This window comes from Rattus norvegicus, chromosome 18 (assembly GCF_036323735.1).
Source record: "Rattus norvegicus strain BN/NHsdMcwi chromosome 18, GRCr8, whole genome shotgun sequence".
In the NCBI taxonomy this organism is placed as follows: domain Eukaryota; kingdom Metazoa; phylum Chordata; class Mammalia; order Rodentia; family Muridae; genus Rattus; species Rattus norvegicus.
Genome location: NC_086036.1, coordinates 56,107,454 through 56,126,728, shown reverse-complemented (window position 1 = coordinate 56,126,728; position 19,275 = coordinate 56,107,454). Strand labels below are relative to the sequence as shown.

The 19,275-nt window shown below is 40.9% G+C and overlaps 1 protein-coding gene across 1 annotated transcript; it reads right to left on the bottom strand.

The window, feature by feature from the left end:
• Nucleotides 1-1,426: 1,426 nt before the first annotated feature.
• Nucleotides 1,427-17,857, bottom strand: Ifgga4l (interferon-gamma-inducible GTPase 4 like). Its single transcript, NM_001394984.1, has 3 exons — nucleotides 13,288-17,857; nucleotides 12,320-12,381; nucleotides 1,427-4,856 (listed from the first exon to the last, which is right to left on the bottom strand). Exon 3 carries the CDS (start codon nucleotides 4,834-4,836, stop codon nucleotides 3,589-3,591), a length of 1,248 nt encoding a protein of 415 aa, NP_001381913.1. The 5' UTR covers nucleotides 4,837-4,856; nucleotides 12,320-12,381; nucleotides 13,288-17,857; the 3' UTR covers nucleotides 1,427-3,588.
• Nucleotides 17,858-19,275: the final 1,418 nt, after the last annotated feature.

Sequence of the window (19,275 nt, the reverse complement as noted above, 5' to 3'; positions counted from 1 at the left end):
CAAGAGGTTGTAAAACTTTTAACCAAAGATCATAAAATGGGAACTAATGATTTATTATAGATTCTAGGGCAGAAGATAAAATATTGACTGGGTTTAGCTATACAGAACTTCACTAATAACTTAGTTAAGGTTTTGAACCTTCTGTGAATCTGTGGAGCTGTTACAGGTGATGGATGTTTAGTCAAATTACTCCTAATAGATATGCACGCAAACATTCTTTGTTGAAACTTTTCAATTTATGATTTGATTTTTTTTGTGTGAATTTGTAATGACCTTTTAAACATGTGGTCATGTTCTGAAAGATGTATAAATACTGAGGACAAAGAGAAGAGAGGAGAATTTTTTTCTTTTCCCACCTAGACAAATTTCTTCCCCCAGAAGAATTAGTTCCCTTTCCCTGCTTAGGATCTTTTTGCTTTTCCTCTTGTATAGCTTTCATAGGGAACATTTTACAACTTAGTAATAAAGTCTATAATCACATTTCAAAGTGTCCCCTTTTCTTCCTGAGACTTCCGATTAGCAGGCTGAAAGTTAGAGCTGCACAGTTCCTTCTGAGACAGTGCAAAGGCCATTTACTTAATCCTTCCCTGTTTGAGGAAGAAGTGCTAAATGCCAGAAACTGCAGTTTTTGACCTCAGAGGATCACAGACAGCAGAACAGCTACAGGAGCAATGTAACTTAGACTCAGCTAAGTAAGCTTTTTATAATATATTATAATTATTTATTATATATTATTGCTAAATATCTTGTAAGATGATAACTTCTGCCTATGCTCTTCCCCCTCTGCTGCCTCAAGATGAAATGACAAGAAAGAAGACCCCCTCCCAACCCCCCACTTGTTGGAGCTGGCCCAAGGCATCTTGGACTGGTTCTATTCCCTGTTAGCACATCACCTTATCCCACAGCACTGGAATCTCTAACATCATGGAGTCTTTAAGGCAATACAGGTTTCATTCACCTTCACAACTTTACACAATGACCTTTCTCGGCTTCCATGCAGGCACATCACTGCCAGACAACTGGCCCCAGTGCCTTTCCTTGATTAAGGAGGGAGATTCCACTCATATAATGGCCTTTCTGGGCTTCCATGCAGGGACACCCATGCTACATATCTGGCTTCACACACACACACACACACACACACACACACACACACACACACACACACACACACACTGGGTAATTGGAGCAATGTTCATATGAGGAGACTCCAAGTTTACATATATACACATACATAAGATTTATGGATGGATGGAGCAAAGTTCCAATGAGCAGACTCCAACAAACTTCACATATATACATATATACACATATACATATATACACATATACATATATACACATATACATATATACACATATACATATATACACATATACATATATACACATATACATATTGGTGTATGGAACAAGCAGCAATGAGTTGATTTTAACAACTTTATTTTTTTCTTAGCAATTTTATACCACCTAAGACAAAGTTCTTTATGTAAGAAAGATTGCTACATAGGCACAATTACATATTAATTAAAATCAATTACCACCACAACATATTCTTCACAAACAGATAAAATGATGGCATAGCAGGTAATTGCAATGGTATTGTTGATTATGTTTAAGTCTTTGAAACACATACCTACAGGGAAAGGGCATATTGTAGTCTGGTTTTTTACTTTTTCATATATTTCTGGCAAAACAACTTAAACCACCTCCTTACACTTTCTAGTTATTTTAACTATTTAAATCAATCCAAGAACTCTGTAAAACCATTAGTTAATCTAAATAATGTTATCTCATAAATGTTCATCTTCATGCTGATCTGCAGGAAAATTGCTCAGTAGAGTGGGCTATCACCCAGGGAGGAATCACACCAGGCTCTAGGCAGTGAGGTCCTCCTCATTCCCAATCACATCAAGCTAGAGATATGTGAGGAATATAGCAGTGACAGACATGAGAAGACAAGTAGCAATCCTGAAATCAAGCCCTGGCACTGTGCTACTCCAGTGTGTACCACAGTATCTGAGCAAAACAGTGGGCAGTCTCCAGGACGCCCGCTTCTCCACAGCAGTTTTCCTTCATGGCGTCTGCCACTTGGCTCTCCTGGAAGTTGCTCTGTAGACTGACTGACCTTAAACCAAAAAGAGACCTACATGCCCCTCTCAGCTTAGTTCTAAGATTAAAAGCTGGACCTAAGCTTTTCTTTAATTCCTTTTTATAAAATAGAAGCTTACCTGGGTGGGATCTTGCCCTGAGGTTACCTCTCCCTTAATTCCATTAAATATCTTCAATCTGTTTATCTTTCTGAACACAGAATTTAGCTCCTTTCCAATTTCTGGTACCACTTTAATCCTTAAACCATGCATTTTTTTCCTTTCTAAGTTTGTACTGTTTCAACAAAATCATCTTCAAAAAGAATGAACAACAGGGCAGTGTCTATGTTAGGTTGCTTTGAGATTTCCTCTGCCAATGCAATTAATTGAAATCTTTTCACTTTAGTTTTAGGCTGAGTTTTTGGATAAGCGCAGAAATCAGCCACATTCTTCACCAAAATAATACAAGGATGATGTCTAGGCAACATGCTAATATGCTTGTCCTCTGAAAGCTCCTAATCTAGGACTCAAATGTTACATCACCCCGGCAATAAATACTGTCTTTCATGCTCTTACTAATATGGCCCATTAATTAGCTCTTAGAGTCCTCTAGTGCTTTCCTAACACAAAGTCCCAAAGTCCAAATTCCTCCAAATGAAAACATTATCAGGCCCATCACAGCAACACCCAAGTCCCTGGGAACTATTTCTGTCTTTGGGTTTCTATTGCTGTGTAGAGACACCATGACCAAGGCAACTCTTATAAAGGAAAATATTTAATTGGGGCTGGCTCACAGTTCAGAGGTTTATTCCGTTTTCATCATGTGGGAAGCATGGCCATGTGCAGGCAGATATGGGTCTGCAGGAGCAAAGAGGTCTACATCTTGATTCCAAGGCAGCAGAAAATAACTACAAAACTGGGATACGTGAACATCTATAAGACTTCGAATACACCTACTGCCCCCAACATGGCAACAATTATTCTAACAAGGCCATACTTTCTAATATTGCCTCTACCTATGGGTGAAGCCTTAAAACAATTGAGTCAATGGAGCCATATGTGTTCAAACCAATACACATGCCAAGTGTTTTATGTACTCAGCATAGAGACCTGAGTTTCTTGAATCTTTGTTAGGATGCTTTGATTAGGGGCAAATGGCTACAAAACACCTATTGTATCTTTTGTGTGTATGCATTTGCATGTTCACTGGCATGTTTTTGTGTGTGCATGTGCATGTGTGTGCATGTGTGTATGTATTCAAGTATGTATGTGTAGTGTAAAGAGAAAATGATATGAGAGAAATTAAAAACTGAAGAAGGATTGGGGATTGTCAGGTTCTGGCATATTAAGACACATGGTCTTTATCCTCAGCTTTTCCATGGTGGTAGTGGATTGGCTGTAAAGAAAAGCTATCAGAGGGGGAATTTCCCTAGTGACTTCCTGATATTGATCACTTGATGTTGTCAGGGTAAGAAGTTGTGGATAAGTTGAATTTGAACTAGTGTTTTGAATATTTCCATTGAAGGAGAACTTTGGCATCTTCAGCCACTGTGTCAAGGAAATGAAGTTGTAAATAATAAGTTTTCCTGAAGTAAAGACCTGTAGCAAGGAGCCCACCATTAGCTGATGCAAATATCTCTAAATATTTCAATAGCTTGTCTTGTAATGTTTCCTCTCTGTCAGTCTTCAACAAATGAGGAGACTTAAGTATTTCTTTCAGTTGTGCAACAGGCACTTGGAAATCCTTAGCCATAAACTCCAGAGATTCATCATCTACTCCAAAGAGTTGTCGGTAGTTGTTTAACTTCTGCCTTAGCTTCTCCACATCATTATCCCTGAGGATGCCCAGTGCAGGAATAGTTGCCAAAGCTCCAGTTTTGAAGGCTTCTAGCCAGACAAACTCCTGCATAGCTTTGTGCTTTCTGTCAATGGCTGCTTCTGTAATTTTAGGCAGGGAAAGCATAAAATTGTAGCGCTTTTGAGCAGGGATATCCTTAATCAGGGTGTCCATCAGGACTGGAAAATCATAGTCAGATAAATTATAGCTAGAGATCAAGAAAATTTGTGGTACATCCATATTATTTTCTCTAAAGGTCTTCATAGTACAGCCTCGGATCTTCTTCAGGGTCTTTTCTCTGTCAAAAGTACGTGGTTTGGATCTCTTTTCATTTTCTAAATCAAAATCCACCTTGGTTCTCACAAAGTAGTAATTCTTTTTCATAATTCTGATTGCTTTGGCGAGGTCTAATTCAAGTTTTGTAAAACGTGTGGCAGAAGCAATAATGAAGAAATCATATTCTTCGAATTTCACTTTCTCCAAATAAGTCTTTGGTGGGAATTTCTGAGTTCCAATACCAGGCAGGTCCCATAAGGTCAAAGTTTTAATTTTGGGATGTTGGTAAGGAGTTCTCTCCATAGTTGTCTCTACTACCCCAACTTCAGCTGCACCTTCCTCTTCAGGTCTAATCCCTCTCAGTGCATTGATGAAGCTGGATTTCCCTGCTCCTGACTCCCCTGTCACAGCAATATTTATTGGGATACTCTCAATATTTTTTAATGCATCACTGATTAAATCACTTGCCCCAAGAATGTTTCCTTTGCTCAGGTGTAACTCTATTAAACGGATAGTTTCCGGAGAAATAATTTTGGTTTTTGTATTAATCTTTTTAAAATAGGCATTGGAGCTAGACACCAAATCTCCGCCATTGTCTTCACTCTTAGATGTGTCAGAGAAGAGCTGACCCATGTCGATGATTTAAAAGGTCACTGAAAGAAGGAAGGGAGAGTAAGTTGCAAGAGATTGAAGATGCCTTTAAGCTGAACAATATGTTTTTCCCCTATGCTGTAGCCTTAGTTACCTTCTTATTGAGTAATCTCTATGCTTTTCTGTCTTGTCTTCTCTCTCTCTCTCTCCCTCCCTCCCTTCCTTCTTTCCTTCCCTTTTTTATCCACAAGATACAAACTAGAGAGTCCTTTTGGATGAGAAAACCTTATTTAAGGAATTACCTCCATCAGACTGGACTGGAGGCATGGCTATTGGATATGTATATATCTATATATCTATATCTATATATATCTATATATATCTTAATATATATCTTATGAAAGAAATCTAGCTTGGCTGTGACTATGAAGTGCCCTTGGGCAGAAGATTCCAGTGGCCCTCCTGGTGTGTGATGGGGGAGATTCCTGTAGTTCTGAAGTCACAGGATCTGTATGATCCTGGAAACAACAGGATATCCTAGAGGAGTCTCAGTAAGCATCCCATGTTTATCGTACTGCAGAAGCCAGAGACCTCAACCCAGACTAATGACTCAATGCAAGTAAGTCTGCATGTAAAGATGTATGGACAAAAGAGTGTAGTGTGTTTAACACTGTGACAGAACACAGCTACCATGATGAGGCTTTTTGTTTGTTTTTTTAATTAAAAAATTTCCCATTTTATATTCTTTGGGGAGGGTGTTGCATGGGCAAGGGCACATGTGAGGGGAATGGAGAGATGAGTGGGTTTGGGGTGCATGATATAGAATTCACAAAGAATCATTACAGAGTTTAAAAAACTAAGCCAGTCACCGAAAGACAGATAATCCAGATTCCATTTACCTGAAGTATCTAAAGTAATCAAATTCACAGGGATAGGAAATAGAATGTTGGCTACAGGGAGTGGCTATGGGTATAAAGGAGGAGTTTTAAATCAGTTTAGAGTTTCTGTTTTGCATTATGCAAATGATTTGTGATTTGTTGTACAAACAATGTGAGTAAGTGCAGCATTATTGAATTATACACATAACAATGTAAATCGGTGAATCCTATGTTACCATTTTGCCACTATTAAAAAATTATAAACACTGAACTAAAATAAAAAATGAAAAAAAAAGCAATTTGATATAGCTCAGTTGTTAGAGGACTTTCCCAGCATGAACGAGGCCTAGGATTCAATCCCCAATACCTCATTAAATGCATGTGGATCCGTATAATTCAAGTACTAAGTAAGAAGAGGTAAGAAGGTTGGGACTTGGTGAAGGCGGGGCAGTCCCTTCTGGTTCCTGCCCTCATGGAGAGCTGAAACCGGGTCTGAGAAGTGACTCCAGGCCCGAGACCAGAGGTAAGATCAACTTTTCTGCTCCAAGTGACCTGCCTGGTGGACTCAGGACACACAAAGGCAAAAGTCCTCCGGGACTGGGCACTTCCCGTTTCTAGCTGGGGCCTGAATCCAGCTGATCCGGGCCCACAGCTCCCTGCTCCCAAACCCCATGGGAGAGAGAGCTCATTGCACTAACAGGTGGGCACTCCTGAGACTGCAGGGCAGGAGAGACTGCCAGTACTGCCCACCCTTGCCCACATTCCTGGCCCAAGAGGAAACTGTATAGGGCCTCTGGGAACAGTAAGATAGGGGCAATCAATGCTGAGATCCAGACTCTGCCTGGATCTGAAGGGACCTGGTCATATAGCTCCCTGCACCCAAATCTCGTGGGATGGAGAGCTAGACCTTCAGAGTGGCAGATATGCCTGGCAAGCCAGAGGAGATTACTATCTGCCCACATTTCTGACTCTAGAGGAAAATGCCTAGCGCCATCTGGGCTCCGTGTGCACAGGGTCCTGAGAGAAGGTGGGGCAGGACTTTCTAGTTGCTGCCCTCATGGAGAGCTGAAACCCTGCTCTGAGGAGCGACTTCAGGCCTGAGACCAGAGGTAAGACCAATTTTTCAGCTCCAAGTGATCTGCCTGTTGGACTCAGGACACATGCCCACAGGAACACCTGAAGACCAGTAGACAAGAACGACTACATGCCTGAAAGCAGAACACTCTGTCTCCATAATTAGCTGAAAGAGAACAGGAAAACAGGTCTACAGCACTTCTGACACACAGGCCTATAGAACAGTCTAACAACTGTCAGAAATGGCAGAACAAGACAACACCAGAGACAACGTGATGGTAAGAGGCAAGCACAGGAACCCAAGAACAGAACCCAAGACTACACGCCATCATCAGAGCCCAATTCTCCCACCAAAGCAAACACTAAATATCCAAACACACAAGAAAAGCAAGATCTAGATTTAACATCACATTTGATCATGATGGTGGAGGACTTCAAGAAAGACATAAAGAACTCCCTTAGAGAAATGCAGGAAATCACAAAAAAACAAGCAGAAGCCTATAGAGAGGAATCACAAAAATCGCTGAAAGAATTCCAGGAAAACACAATGAAACAGGTGAAGGAATTAAAAATGGAAATAGAAGCAATAAAGAAAGCACAAAGGGAGACAACCCTGGATATAGAAAACCAAAGGAAGAGACAAGGAGCCATAGATATAAGCATCACCAACAAAATGCAAGAGATAGAAGAATCTCAGGAGCAGAATATTCCATAGAAATCATAGACACAACTGTCAAAGATAATGTAAAACTGAAAAAGCTACTGGTCCAAAACCTACAGGAAATACAGGACTCAATAAGAAGATCGAACCTAAGGATAATAGGTATAGAAGAGAGTGAAGACTACGAGATCAAAGGACCAGTAAATATCTTCAACAAAATCATAGAAGAAAACTTCCATAACCTAAAGAAAGAGATGCCCATAAGCATACAAGAGGAAATTAAAAAAAAATTATCCGATCCTACTACAAAAGCTTATATTCAACAAAACCTGAAAATCTAGAGGAAATGGACAATTTCCTAGACAGAAACCAGTTACCAAAGTTAAATCATGAACAAATAAACCATTTAAACAACCCATAACTCCTAAAGAAATAGAAGCAGTCATTAAAAGTCTCCAGCCAAAAAGAGCCCATATCTAGATGGGTTCAGTGCAGAATTCTATCAGACCTACATAGAAGACCTCATACCAATACTATTCAAACTATTCCACAAAATTGAAGCAGATGGAGCACTACCGAATTCCTTCTATGAAGCCACAATTACTCCTATACCTAAACCACACAAAGACCCAACAAAGAAAGAGAACTTCAGACCAATTTCCCTTATGAATATCGACACAAAGATACTCAATAAAATTCTTGCAAACCGAATCCAAGAGTACATCAAAACAATCATCCATCATGATCAAGTAGGCTTCATTCCAGGGATGCAGGGATGGTTTAATATATGGAAAAACCATCAACGTAATCCACTATATAAACAAATTGAAAGATAAAAAGCAAATGATAATTTCATTAGAAACTTAGAAAGCATTTGACAAAATTCAACACCCCTCCATGAAAAAAGTCCTGGAAAGAACAGGAATTCAAGGCCCATAGCTAAACATTGTAAAAGCCATATACAGCAAACCAGTAGCAAATATTAAACTAAATGGAGAGAAACTTGAAGCAATCCTACTAAAATCAGGGACTCGACAAGGCTGCTCACTCTCTCCCTACTTATTCAATATAGTTCTTGAAGTTCTAGCCAGAGCAATTAGACAACAAAAGGAGATCAAGGGGATACAGATTGGAAAAGAAGAAGTCAAAATATCACTATTTGCAGATGATATGATAGTATATTTAAGTGATCCCAAAAGTTACACCAGAGAACTACTAAAGCTGATAAACAACTTCAGCAAAGTAGCTGGGTATAAAATTAACTCAAATAAATCAGTAGCCTTCCTCTACTCAAAAGAGAAACAAGCCGAGAAAGAAATTAGGGAAACGACACCCTTCATAATAGACCCAAATAATATAAAGTAGCTTGGTGTGACTTTAACCAAGCAAGTAAAAGATCTGTACAATAAGAACTTCAAGCCTCTGAAGAAAGAAATTGAAGAAGATCTCAGAAGATGGAAAGATCTCCCATGCTCATGGATTGGCAGGATTAATATAGTGAAAATGGCCATTTTACCAAAAGCGATCTACAGATTCAATGCAATCCCCATCAAAATACCAATCCAATTCTTCAAAGAGTTAGACAGAACAATTTGCCAATTCATCTGGAATAACAAAAAACCCAGGATAGCTAAAACTATCCTCAACAATAAGAGGACTTCCGGGGGGAAATCTCTAACCCTGAACTCATGCAGTATTACAGAGCAATAGTGATCAAAACTGTATGGTATTGGTACAGAGACAGACATAAAGACCAATGAAATAGAATCGAAGACCCAGAAATGAACCCTCACACCCATGGTTACTTGATTTTTGACAAAGGAGCTAAAACCATCCACTGGAAAAAAGATAGCATTTTCTGCAAATGGTGCTATTTTAACTGGAAGTCAGCATGTAGAAGAATGCAGATCGATCCATGCTTATGACCCTGTACAAAGCTTAAGTCCAAGTGGATCAAGGACCTCCACATCAAACAAGATACACTCAAACTAATAGAAGAACTAGTGGAGAAGAGTCTTGAACACTTGGGCACTGGAGAAAATTTCCTGAACAGAACACCAATGACTTATGCTCTAAGATCAAGAATCAACAAATGGGATCTTATAAAATTTCAAAGCTTCTGTAAGGCAAAGGACAGTGTTGTTATAACAAAACAGCAACCAACAGATTGGGAAAAGATCTTTACCAATCCCACAACTGATAGAGGGCTTATATCCAAAATATACAAAGAACTCCCGAAGTTAGACTGCAGGGAGACAAATAACCCTATTAAAAACAGGGTTCAGAGCTAAACAAAGAATTCACAGCTGAGGAATGCCGAATGGCTGAGAAACACCTAAAGAAATGTTCAACATCTTTAGTCATAAGGGAAATGCAAATCAAAACAACCCTGAGATTTCACCTCACACCAGTGAGAATGGCTAAGATCAAAAACTCAGGTGACAGCAAATGCTGGCGAGGATGCGGAGAAAGAGGAACAGTCCTCCATTGTTGGTGGGATTGCAGACTGGTACAACCATTCTGGAAATCAGTCTGGAGGTTCCTCAGAAAATTGGACATTGAACTGCCTGAGGACCCAGCTATACCTCTCTTGGGCATATATCCAAAAGATGCCCCAACATATAACAAAGACACGTGCTCCACTATGTTCATCGCAGCCTTATTTATAATAGCCAGAAGCTGGAAAGAACCCAGATGCCCTTCAACGGAGGAATGGATACAGAAAAATGGTACTTCTACAGAATGGATTACTACTCAGCTATCAAAACCAATGACTTTATGAAATTGATAGGCAAATGGTTGGAACTAGAAAATATCATCCTGAGTGAGGTAACTCAATCACAGAAAAACACACATGGTATGCACTCATTGATAAATGGATATTAGCCCAAATGCTCAAATTACCCTAAATGCACAGAACACATGAAACTCAAGAAGGATGACCAAAATGCGAATGCTTCACTCCTTCTTTAAAGGGGAACAAGAATACCCTTAGGAGGGAATAGGGAGGCAAATGTTAGAACAGAGACTGAAGGAACACCCATTCAGAGCCTGCCCCACATGTGGCCCATACATATACAGCCACCAAACTAGATAAGATGGATGAAGCAAAGAAGTGCAGGCCGACAGGGACCAGATGTAGATCTCTCCCTATGAGACACATCCAGAATACAGCAAATACATAGGCGAATACCAGCAGCAAACCACTGAACTGAGAAAGGGATCCCTGTTGAAGGAATCAGAGAAAGGTCTGAAAGATCTTGAAGGGACTTGAGACCCCATATGAACAACAATGCCAACCAACCAGAACTTCCAAGGCAAAGCCACTACCCAACGACCATACCTGGATTGACCCTGGGCTCCAACCTCATAGGTAGCAATGAATAGCCTAGTAAGAGCACCAGTGGAAGGGGAAGCCCTTTGTCCTGCCAAGACTGAACCCCCAGTGAATGTGATTTTGGGGGTAGGGCGATAATGAGGTGAGGATTGGGAGAGGAACACCTGTATAGAAAGGGATGGGGAGGGGTTAGGGGGATGTTGTCCTGGAAACTGGGAAAGGGAATAACAATTGAAATGTAAATAAGAAATACCCAATTTAATAAAGATGGAGAAAAAAGAAAGAAGGTTGGGACTTCAAGGTCATCTTTGATACATAGTGTGTTCCAGGCTATCCTGGGCTACTTGAAACTTCTGTCTCCAAAGAATATATACCAGCTCCAGCAAACTTGCAGTCAGGCCTAAGGAGCTGGAAGTGATTGTTGGGCAATTAGCTCAGAATGCCTATTTTTTCCTTTATTCTCCACAAATTTCCCTACAATACCTCCTGTGGTAGCATAATGGACCTCACTATCTGCTGAGGAAACACCAAACCCCTGCTGTCACCCTGGGGCCTGCTCTTGCTCTTTCTGTCCCACCCATATCAAATCAGTATGGAGACTTAAGTTCTATTTCCAAATCCATCCCCAACTGATCATTGCTCCTATATTATCCTCAGCTAGACCTCCTCAGTCCTGTCCTTGATTGTGTCCTAGGTATAATATTACTGTATTTATGTTACATATGTTGCTGTATTTCCTATGACCATTCTTGCAGCAACATGGATTATCAAATGGCCAGAGTTATCCTATTGACACTGAAGTCCTGTCATGTCAAAGCAATCCCAAGAGGCACTGCTAGGATCCCCATTCCACTAAGCGAACCTTCATTAGGTGTACAGTGTACATGCTACAAACAACCCAACCTTTGGGTTTAATTATTACACCTCTGGAGCTGCTTGTGTCAGACCTCCAGCTACCCTGTTATCGTTGGCTGTCTTCTCATCTCAGGACCTTGTACTTTCCTTGATGCTCTCCTCCAGTAGCCATATGGCTGTGGCCTTAATCACATTCACTATGGTGTGTTCCAATCAGGCAGGCTTTAGCATTTAGATCCCCTTTGGGATGTTCCTTCCTCCATCATTCATCATCCATTCATTATGCTTCCGTTTCCCCACAGCACTCACTGCCTTATGATGTGTACTTGTTTGGGTTCCCTTGCGACCATCTTCCCTCATATAATGAAGCTCAGGGAGCAGAATGTGCTTTTGTTTTGATCAGTTTCTCACCACCATATGCACAGGTATATGGTGCTTTCTCATCAGGGAATGGATGGGGAATATGAGCAATCTGTTTGGACTTCCTTGTGAACATTTCTGTCGGTTCTGGAATACTAACTGATGTGTTTGGAAACTGAAGTCCTATTGTAGTCAAGGGAGTGTCTGCGAAGACTCTGGGGAGAGCACACAAACAGTCTAATAGAAAACATGGATCTCCTTAGAATCATGCTGTATTTATGAACACACACACACACACACACACACACACACACACACACACACACACACCCCACACTGCTCAGGAAGACCCACTCTTACCTTCAGGAGAAATTGGGACAGCTGTGCAGGAATCCCGAGATACAGAAGTTTGTTCAAATGAACTGCAGATACAAACCCAGAAGGGGTAAGTAAACAGAATGACTTAAAAGGAAATCAAATCTAGTTAAACAAACTCCATAGACCAATTTAGTATTGAAGGGACCTTTCACCCACAGGGCACGGAGAGAAGGCCCACAAGCTGTTCTCGTCTCTTCAGTTTTCCTGTCTCATTCTTTCAGGTCTAGCTCCTGGTTTTGTGCTGCAGACTCCAATGACATAGCTGTCTGCAAGGTCTTCCCAAGGAAGAGGAACACAGCAGACAAAGCTGTGGCACAGCTGCCACCATTACAAAAGAAGGCCTGCCTAAACGATAGCCACCATCCCACCCTGACACAGTGCATGTTCCTCCCCAGTGCAGAGAAGATCCTTAGCTCTCTTGCTTTGAAATAAATAAAATTATTTTTGAAGGGTTTGAACACAACTCTTGGGGCACAGATTTCCACAGCCAGCTCCAGCAGCAGCAGCCATGTATAGAGACCTCTTCTCCACAGGACAGGGTCCTCAGGAATTTTAGGAATTAGTTTACTAGTTAAATAATTAACTAGGAAACAAGATAAACCTGAGATGCAACAAACCTTATACACACTGAAGATATATTCTGCTACCTGACACATCCATTATAACAATCTCGGGGAGAGAAGTAAGAGGCAAGCAAATCAATTGGGTAAGTTTCTACCAAAAACAGCATCCATATCATCTCCTTTAGGTCTACTTCAACCTGAATGATAGGCTACACCTGTTAACAGCCAGTCCTGACCACCTCCCATCCCACCTAAGCCCCTCTAGCTTCCAAGATGTGGATCTCCATTGTCTGGGCGTGTTCCTGAATGCTTTCTTACCTGTACGATCTTCAGAGAAAACAAATAGTGAGGATTAGAAGTTAGATCTGAATGCATCTGCCCTCTTACCAGAAAATCCTGATCCAGTGGATTTGTTTGCTGTAGTTTAGCTACAGGAAATCCCCTTCAGCGTGCTCCCTCCTCTACACATGAAAACCTCTGTGGAAGGCAGCAGGTTCAACTCAGTTATATAGGACTTACACATCCTTCTGGCTTATGCCTCTCCTATCTCATTGTGTGTTGGCCAATCATGGGGGAGCATAGGTCTAATTGCTTTTCAGAATCTACTGTATTTTCAAGAAGATGAAAGTGAAACAGAACAGTTATTTTTCATGCCAGAAACACTTAACTTTTTGGCAGAGAAACCTGGACAGTTCTAACATAACAGCGGGGAACTTGGAAATTTATGGGGCATGAAGAAACAGTTTACTAACTAGGCTTGACCTGAACCCGTGAGTTTTTCTGAAACCTGACTTCACAAATGCAGCCTAAACTACAGTCACACAACACATTGTCTGGGAGTCTGTGCAGATGCTAATTTTAGTATCACTCAAGACACAATCTGTCTCCTCTTTGACTACAACCTTATTTCCCTACCACTGTAGAGCCATGTTCCTTAATTCTTGTCAACTCTCCTGTCTTCTTGGGATTTGGTCTGTCTAGGGCTTGAGGAGTCTTACACATGCTGTCACAATCACTGTGAGGTTTTACATGTGGCTTCCCTGTAGTGTGGTAAATACACTGTTTTCTTGTATTTCCACCAACTCTGGCTCTTACAGTCCTTCCACGCCCTCTTCCGCAGTCATTCCCGCGCCTTTGGAGGGAGTTCTATATATATTTCACTTAGTGTTGGACATTTATAGATGTCTTATGTTTTGTACCTTGGCCAGTTGTGGATATCTCTATTGATTATCACCTACCACATATATGAGCTTCCATAAGGGTTTATCGATGCCTTAATCTATGGGTACAATGGCAAATCAGTAGGAGCTGGTTTACTATTGAATCCATTTAGCAGAATAAATAGTATTAGATTCTCACCTAGGGTGTATGGCCAGTATAGGAAAAGAACACAACCTGTTCTCAACTCTTCAGTTCCCTCTTCCCTTTCTTTCTATTCCTACTCCTGGTTTTGTGACGCAGACTCCACAGTACTAGGCATCTGCAAGTTCTTCCCAAGGAAGAGGAACATAGCAGACGAAGGCTATGGCACAGCTGCCGCCATTACAAAAGGAGGCCTGCCTAAAGGCCAGCTGCCATCATGTCCTGACACAGCGCATGTTCCTCACCGATGCCGAGAAGATCCTTAGCTCTCCTGCTTTGCAATAAATACAATTATTTTTGAAGGGTTTGAACACAACTCTTGGGACACAGATTTCTACAGCCAGCTCCAGCAGAAGCAGCCTGTAGAGAGACCTCTTCTCCACAGTTCAGTGTCCCCAGGGATGTTAGGGATTAATTATTTGACCCTGAATTGGGAAGCAATTTGAGCCTGAGAGACAACAAACCTCAGACACACTGCAGAGATAGTCTGTTACCTGACATCCATTGCAACCATTTTAAGGACGGGAATAAGAGGCAAGCAAATTAATTGGATATATTTTACCAAATCCAACATCCAGATCATTTCTTTAAAGCCTCTCATCTTGAATGATGTGAGCAAAGACCATCCACAAGCCAGATCTGCCCACCTCCCATCAAATCCCCCTAGCTTCCTAGCTGAGGACCCCCAGTGTCTAGGCATCTTGCTAAATGTCTTGCTACATATTAGCTCTTTAGAGAAAAGAGATGGTGAGGGTAAGAGGTTAGATCTGAACACTCCTGCTCACTTAGTGGAAATGCCCATGTCCCCTGGATTCACACGCTATAGTTCAGCTGCAGGTACTCCTCAATTCTGCTCCAAGCTTTTTACATGAACCCTCGTCCTGCTTCCTATGAGGAAAATGTCAGGTTCAAGGTGGTTAGGCAGAATACTTCTGGCTTCTCCTTGTCTCTAGGTATATGCTGGCCAAGATATAAGTGGATAAGATTGTTTTTCAGAAGCACCTTTATTTCCAAGAAGCTGAAAGTGAAATATCAAGCTACTTAGCTGTCTTTCGACCTATTAACCTTTCATTTCTTGGCAGAAGAACCTACACGGTCCTAAAATGATAAAGTATGTAGAATGTGGGACTAGGAAACTGAGGCGGAACATGGACAACCAGCTTACTAAGTAGGTTGAAGCACAGCCTTGAAAGGTAATTTTCCTGATGCCTGACTCCACAAGTGCAGCTCGAACTGAATTTACACAGGCCATTGTCTGGGCTCCTGTACAGATGTCAATCAACGTTGGACAACCATCTCACCCCTCTGCCTTCAATCTTATTTCCTCACAAGATTCACATACCTTGCAATTCCTGATTTTCCCTGTCTGGCTGGGGTTTGGTCTGGCTTGGGTCAGACAGGTCTTACATGTGCTTTCACAATCATTCTTCATCTGTAGAGCTGCCCTGCTGTGTCCAGAAGACACTGTTTCTTTCCTTGTAGTGATCTTCCAACTCTGGCTCTTACTGTCTTTTACCCCCTCTTCCACACCCACCCCTGTGCCTTTGAGGTAGAAGTATTCATGTTACATCAAGGGTTAGACATTCCTCACTGTCTTATTCTCTGCCTCATGGCCATTGTGGGTATCTGTGTTGATTATCATCTTCTGAAAAACACTAGCATCCATGGTAAAAGTTGAGGGATACCTTAATCTATGGGAAAAGTGATAAATCATTTAAGGTGGCTTAACACTGTGCCCATTTAACCGTAAAATAGTAGTCATTCTCACCTAAGGTAAATGATCTGTCTAGCGTTTAGTTCTTTGCCAGGTATGGGTTTCATCTTATGGAGAGGCTATTAAACCCAACCAGGAAGCAGTTGGTTACTTAGATGACATTCTTACCACTACTACACTTTATGTGTCTTTAGCTTTATTTAGTGCTTGCTAAAGACATAAGTGGGTATGTCTTTCCCATTCAGTCATTATTGTATCTCACATCTGGGGCTGGTTAATGATTCCTTTTCTCCTCTGGTATTAAAGACAGTTCCTTCTAGCACTATGAACGCTGTCCAGTAGAGATGAAGCTTCTGAATCAGTATTAGCTTGATTTTTGCCATGTTTTATAACTCAAGTATGTGTCTGTCTTATCAACACTTATTGGAAGTTCCAAATTTGGGAAACTAAAGAAGAGCAGGCACAATGGCCTATAAGGGTTAGAGACCACTCTGTCTAGCAACTGTAAAAATCAAACTAGCTCCTGGAAGTGGGCTTCTTGTTGCCCTGTGGTGTCTAATGGGGCACTGCTGCCTAAGTTGAGGGCAACTCTATCTTAACTCTTTGCATAGATGTGTATAGATTTATTTTTGGAAGCCTCTACAGTGATAGATTTTCATATGACTTTTACAAATACTCTAGTGTTATTTATCCCTCCAACTCTTTTCTTCTCCCTGTTGTAAAGCATCCCCATTTAAATGTTGCTCTTTTTTAATTTTTATTTATTTATTTATTTTTATTAACTTGAGTATTTCTTATATACATTTCGAGTGTTATTCCCTTTCCCGGTTTCTATTAGTTTGAGTGTGTCTGGTTTGATGTGGAGGTCCTTGATCCACTTGGACTTAAGCTTTGTACAGGGTGATAAGCATGGATCGATCTGCTCTTTATGAGAGTTGCCTTTGTCGTGGTTTCTCTTCACAACCATGAATACCCTAACTAAGACAGGTCCCTTTTGAGGAGTAAATTTGCAAAGGAAATTCCTGAACACTACCCCTTTACTTTGTGATCATGTCTTTTTCAAAAGATAGTTTTGCGACATTGGATGCATTCCTTCTGGAATATTTGCAAAGCAGTTTTACCAAAGACAATGTAACAGTAAGGAAGTACAGAAAAGTCTTAAAAAACCAAACCAAAACTAGCAGCCATTACCACATGGCTGGCTTGTAACTCGGGAACGTGTTCCCTCCTAACTTGGGTGTTCCTCAAAACAAGTCAAGGCCATGGGTTGGGATACATCAAGGAAACAGTGAAAGAAACTTATTATTAACTAGACAGCATAATGGCTCCTGCCTTCCAAATGGAGTCAAGCCATTCTTCGTTCTCCCTTTAGAAATGGGTTCCTGTCAAATTCTTGATAAGGGACTGTGTTTAGTAATGCCAGCAACTATTCTAGTTATGATTCTAGCAAAGAGTAACAATAATTCTAGCACTGTTTATCTAAAGGATGATCAAGTTTGTAATACATTAGAGAGCATGTAGGGCCTGATTATGATAACTAGTGGAAATAATATTAGAGAGCCAATGAAGTGGGAGAACCATTTTAGTCATATTCGCCAGTCAAAATTTGTTTGAGGAGGTTTCATCTATTTCTTCACTTCAATTATCAACTTGTTCATCAATAATATGTCAAAAACTAGAGATATTAAACAGTGTATTCCAGTAAATTGCTGATAATGAGGATTATGTTTAAGTAACGGGTAGTTTATAGTAGTTCTATTTTGCAGAACCACTGTTCTCATTTCTCTCATTTCTTGATCAATTCTGGCTAATATTTTTGCCTAGGTTGAAAACAAACAATAAAATTGCTAGCCAACAGACCGTCATGGTGCAAATTCCAACAGGCAGGAAACCTTGCAACCTTAACAGCAGTAGGCATCAAGAGAATCATGATGTGACTCCTTTCCACCTAGGGTCAATCCTGTTGGTTTTGAAGCAGTAGAACAATATAGCATCTCTGGGTTGGAATGGGTGAACAGGCTAGTATGGGTGGTACAGAACCGTTTGAGCAGCCTTTACCTGAGGGAAAAAAATCTTAGACAAGGTTAATTGTATACCCTTTAAGGACTTTAGAGATTGGAGTGGGGCAATCTGATAATAATCCAGCATGTATCTCAGAGATCATGGGAGGTGGTCACACATAGACTATTTGACGGGTAAGCTTTTGTTAGTATGGGTATAGTTGACCCTACAAGGGCATAAGGCAAGAGGTCAACTCAATAACTACCAGAGACAGAAACTTATTTTTAACTATATAGCTTGATGTCTCCTACCTTCAAAATGGTGTCAGGCTGGTTCTTCACCTCCTCATAAGGTCCCAATGACAAACTAAACTTTGATTCCTCCAATGTTTACTCCAAGAGAAACAATGAGTTTATTAGACTGATTTATAGAGCATAGGTGAGGGTTATAGGTAGAGGCTTGATGACCCCAAAGCAGCTGCACTGGTCAGTCTGTACCAAGCATGGGTAATGGCTTCCCCATGTTGCACAGATAGAGGCCTTTCCCCCTAGTCTTTCCCAGCCTTTGTATTTCAACCTCTCCTTAAGACTGTGCAGTCATATATAACTGGGGCAAAATTGCATACACCTGAGAGATGCGGATGGATGCCCAGGTAAGGATCCCAAGACCCTCCTCACCTCCTCCTAATGCAAATAACTGTCAATATTCAATAAGCACACAAAGTCATGTCTGTGAGTGACTAAAGAAAATAATTAATTCAATACCTATGGCTGTTTTGTCTGTATCTATGTACTGCTTGTGGTCTGGTGTCTTTAGAAGCCAGAAGAAAGCATCTGATCCCTGGGGACTAGCCTTACAGACATCTGTGAGCCACTATGTGATTCATGGAAACCAAACTCATGTCCTCTGGAAAAGCACCCAAATGCTTTTAACTTCTGAGCCATCTTTTCATCCCTGAGAAAGTTTCTTGATTGATGATTAGTGTGTGGGGCTCAGTCTACTGCCAACAACAATATCTATAGCTAAGTGATCCTGGGATGAAAAGTCCAACTCAGCCTGAGCCAGAGAGCAGGCCAGCAAATGGCCTTCCTTAATGGTTTCTTTTTCAGGTGCCAGCCTTGAGTTTCTGTCCTAAGTTTTCTCAGTGATGGATTGTGACGTGGGAGGTGTAAGGTAAGAGGAATACTTTGCTCCTGCAGTTGCTTTCAGTCATTATCTTACTTTTCTATTGCTGTGATCAGACATCGAAACCAACGCAACTTATGGAAATAGAATTCATTTGGCACTTGCAGTTTCAG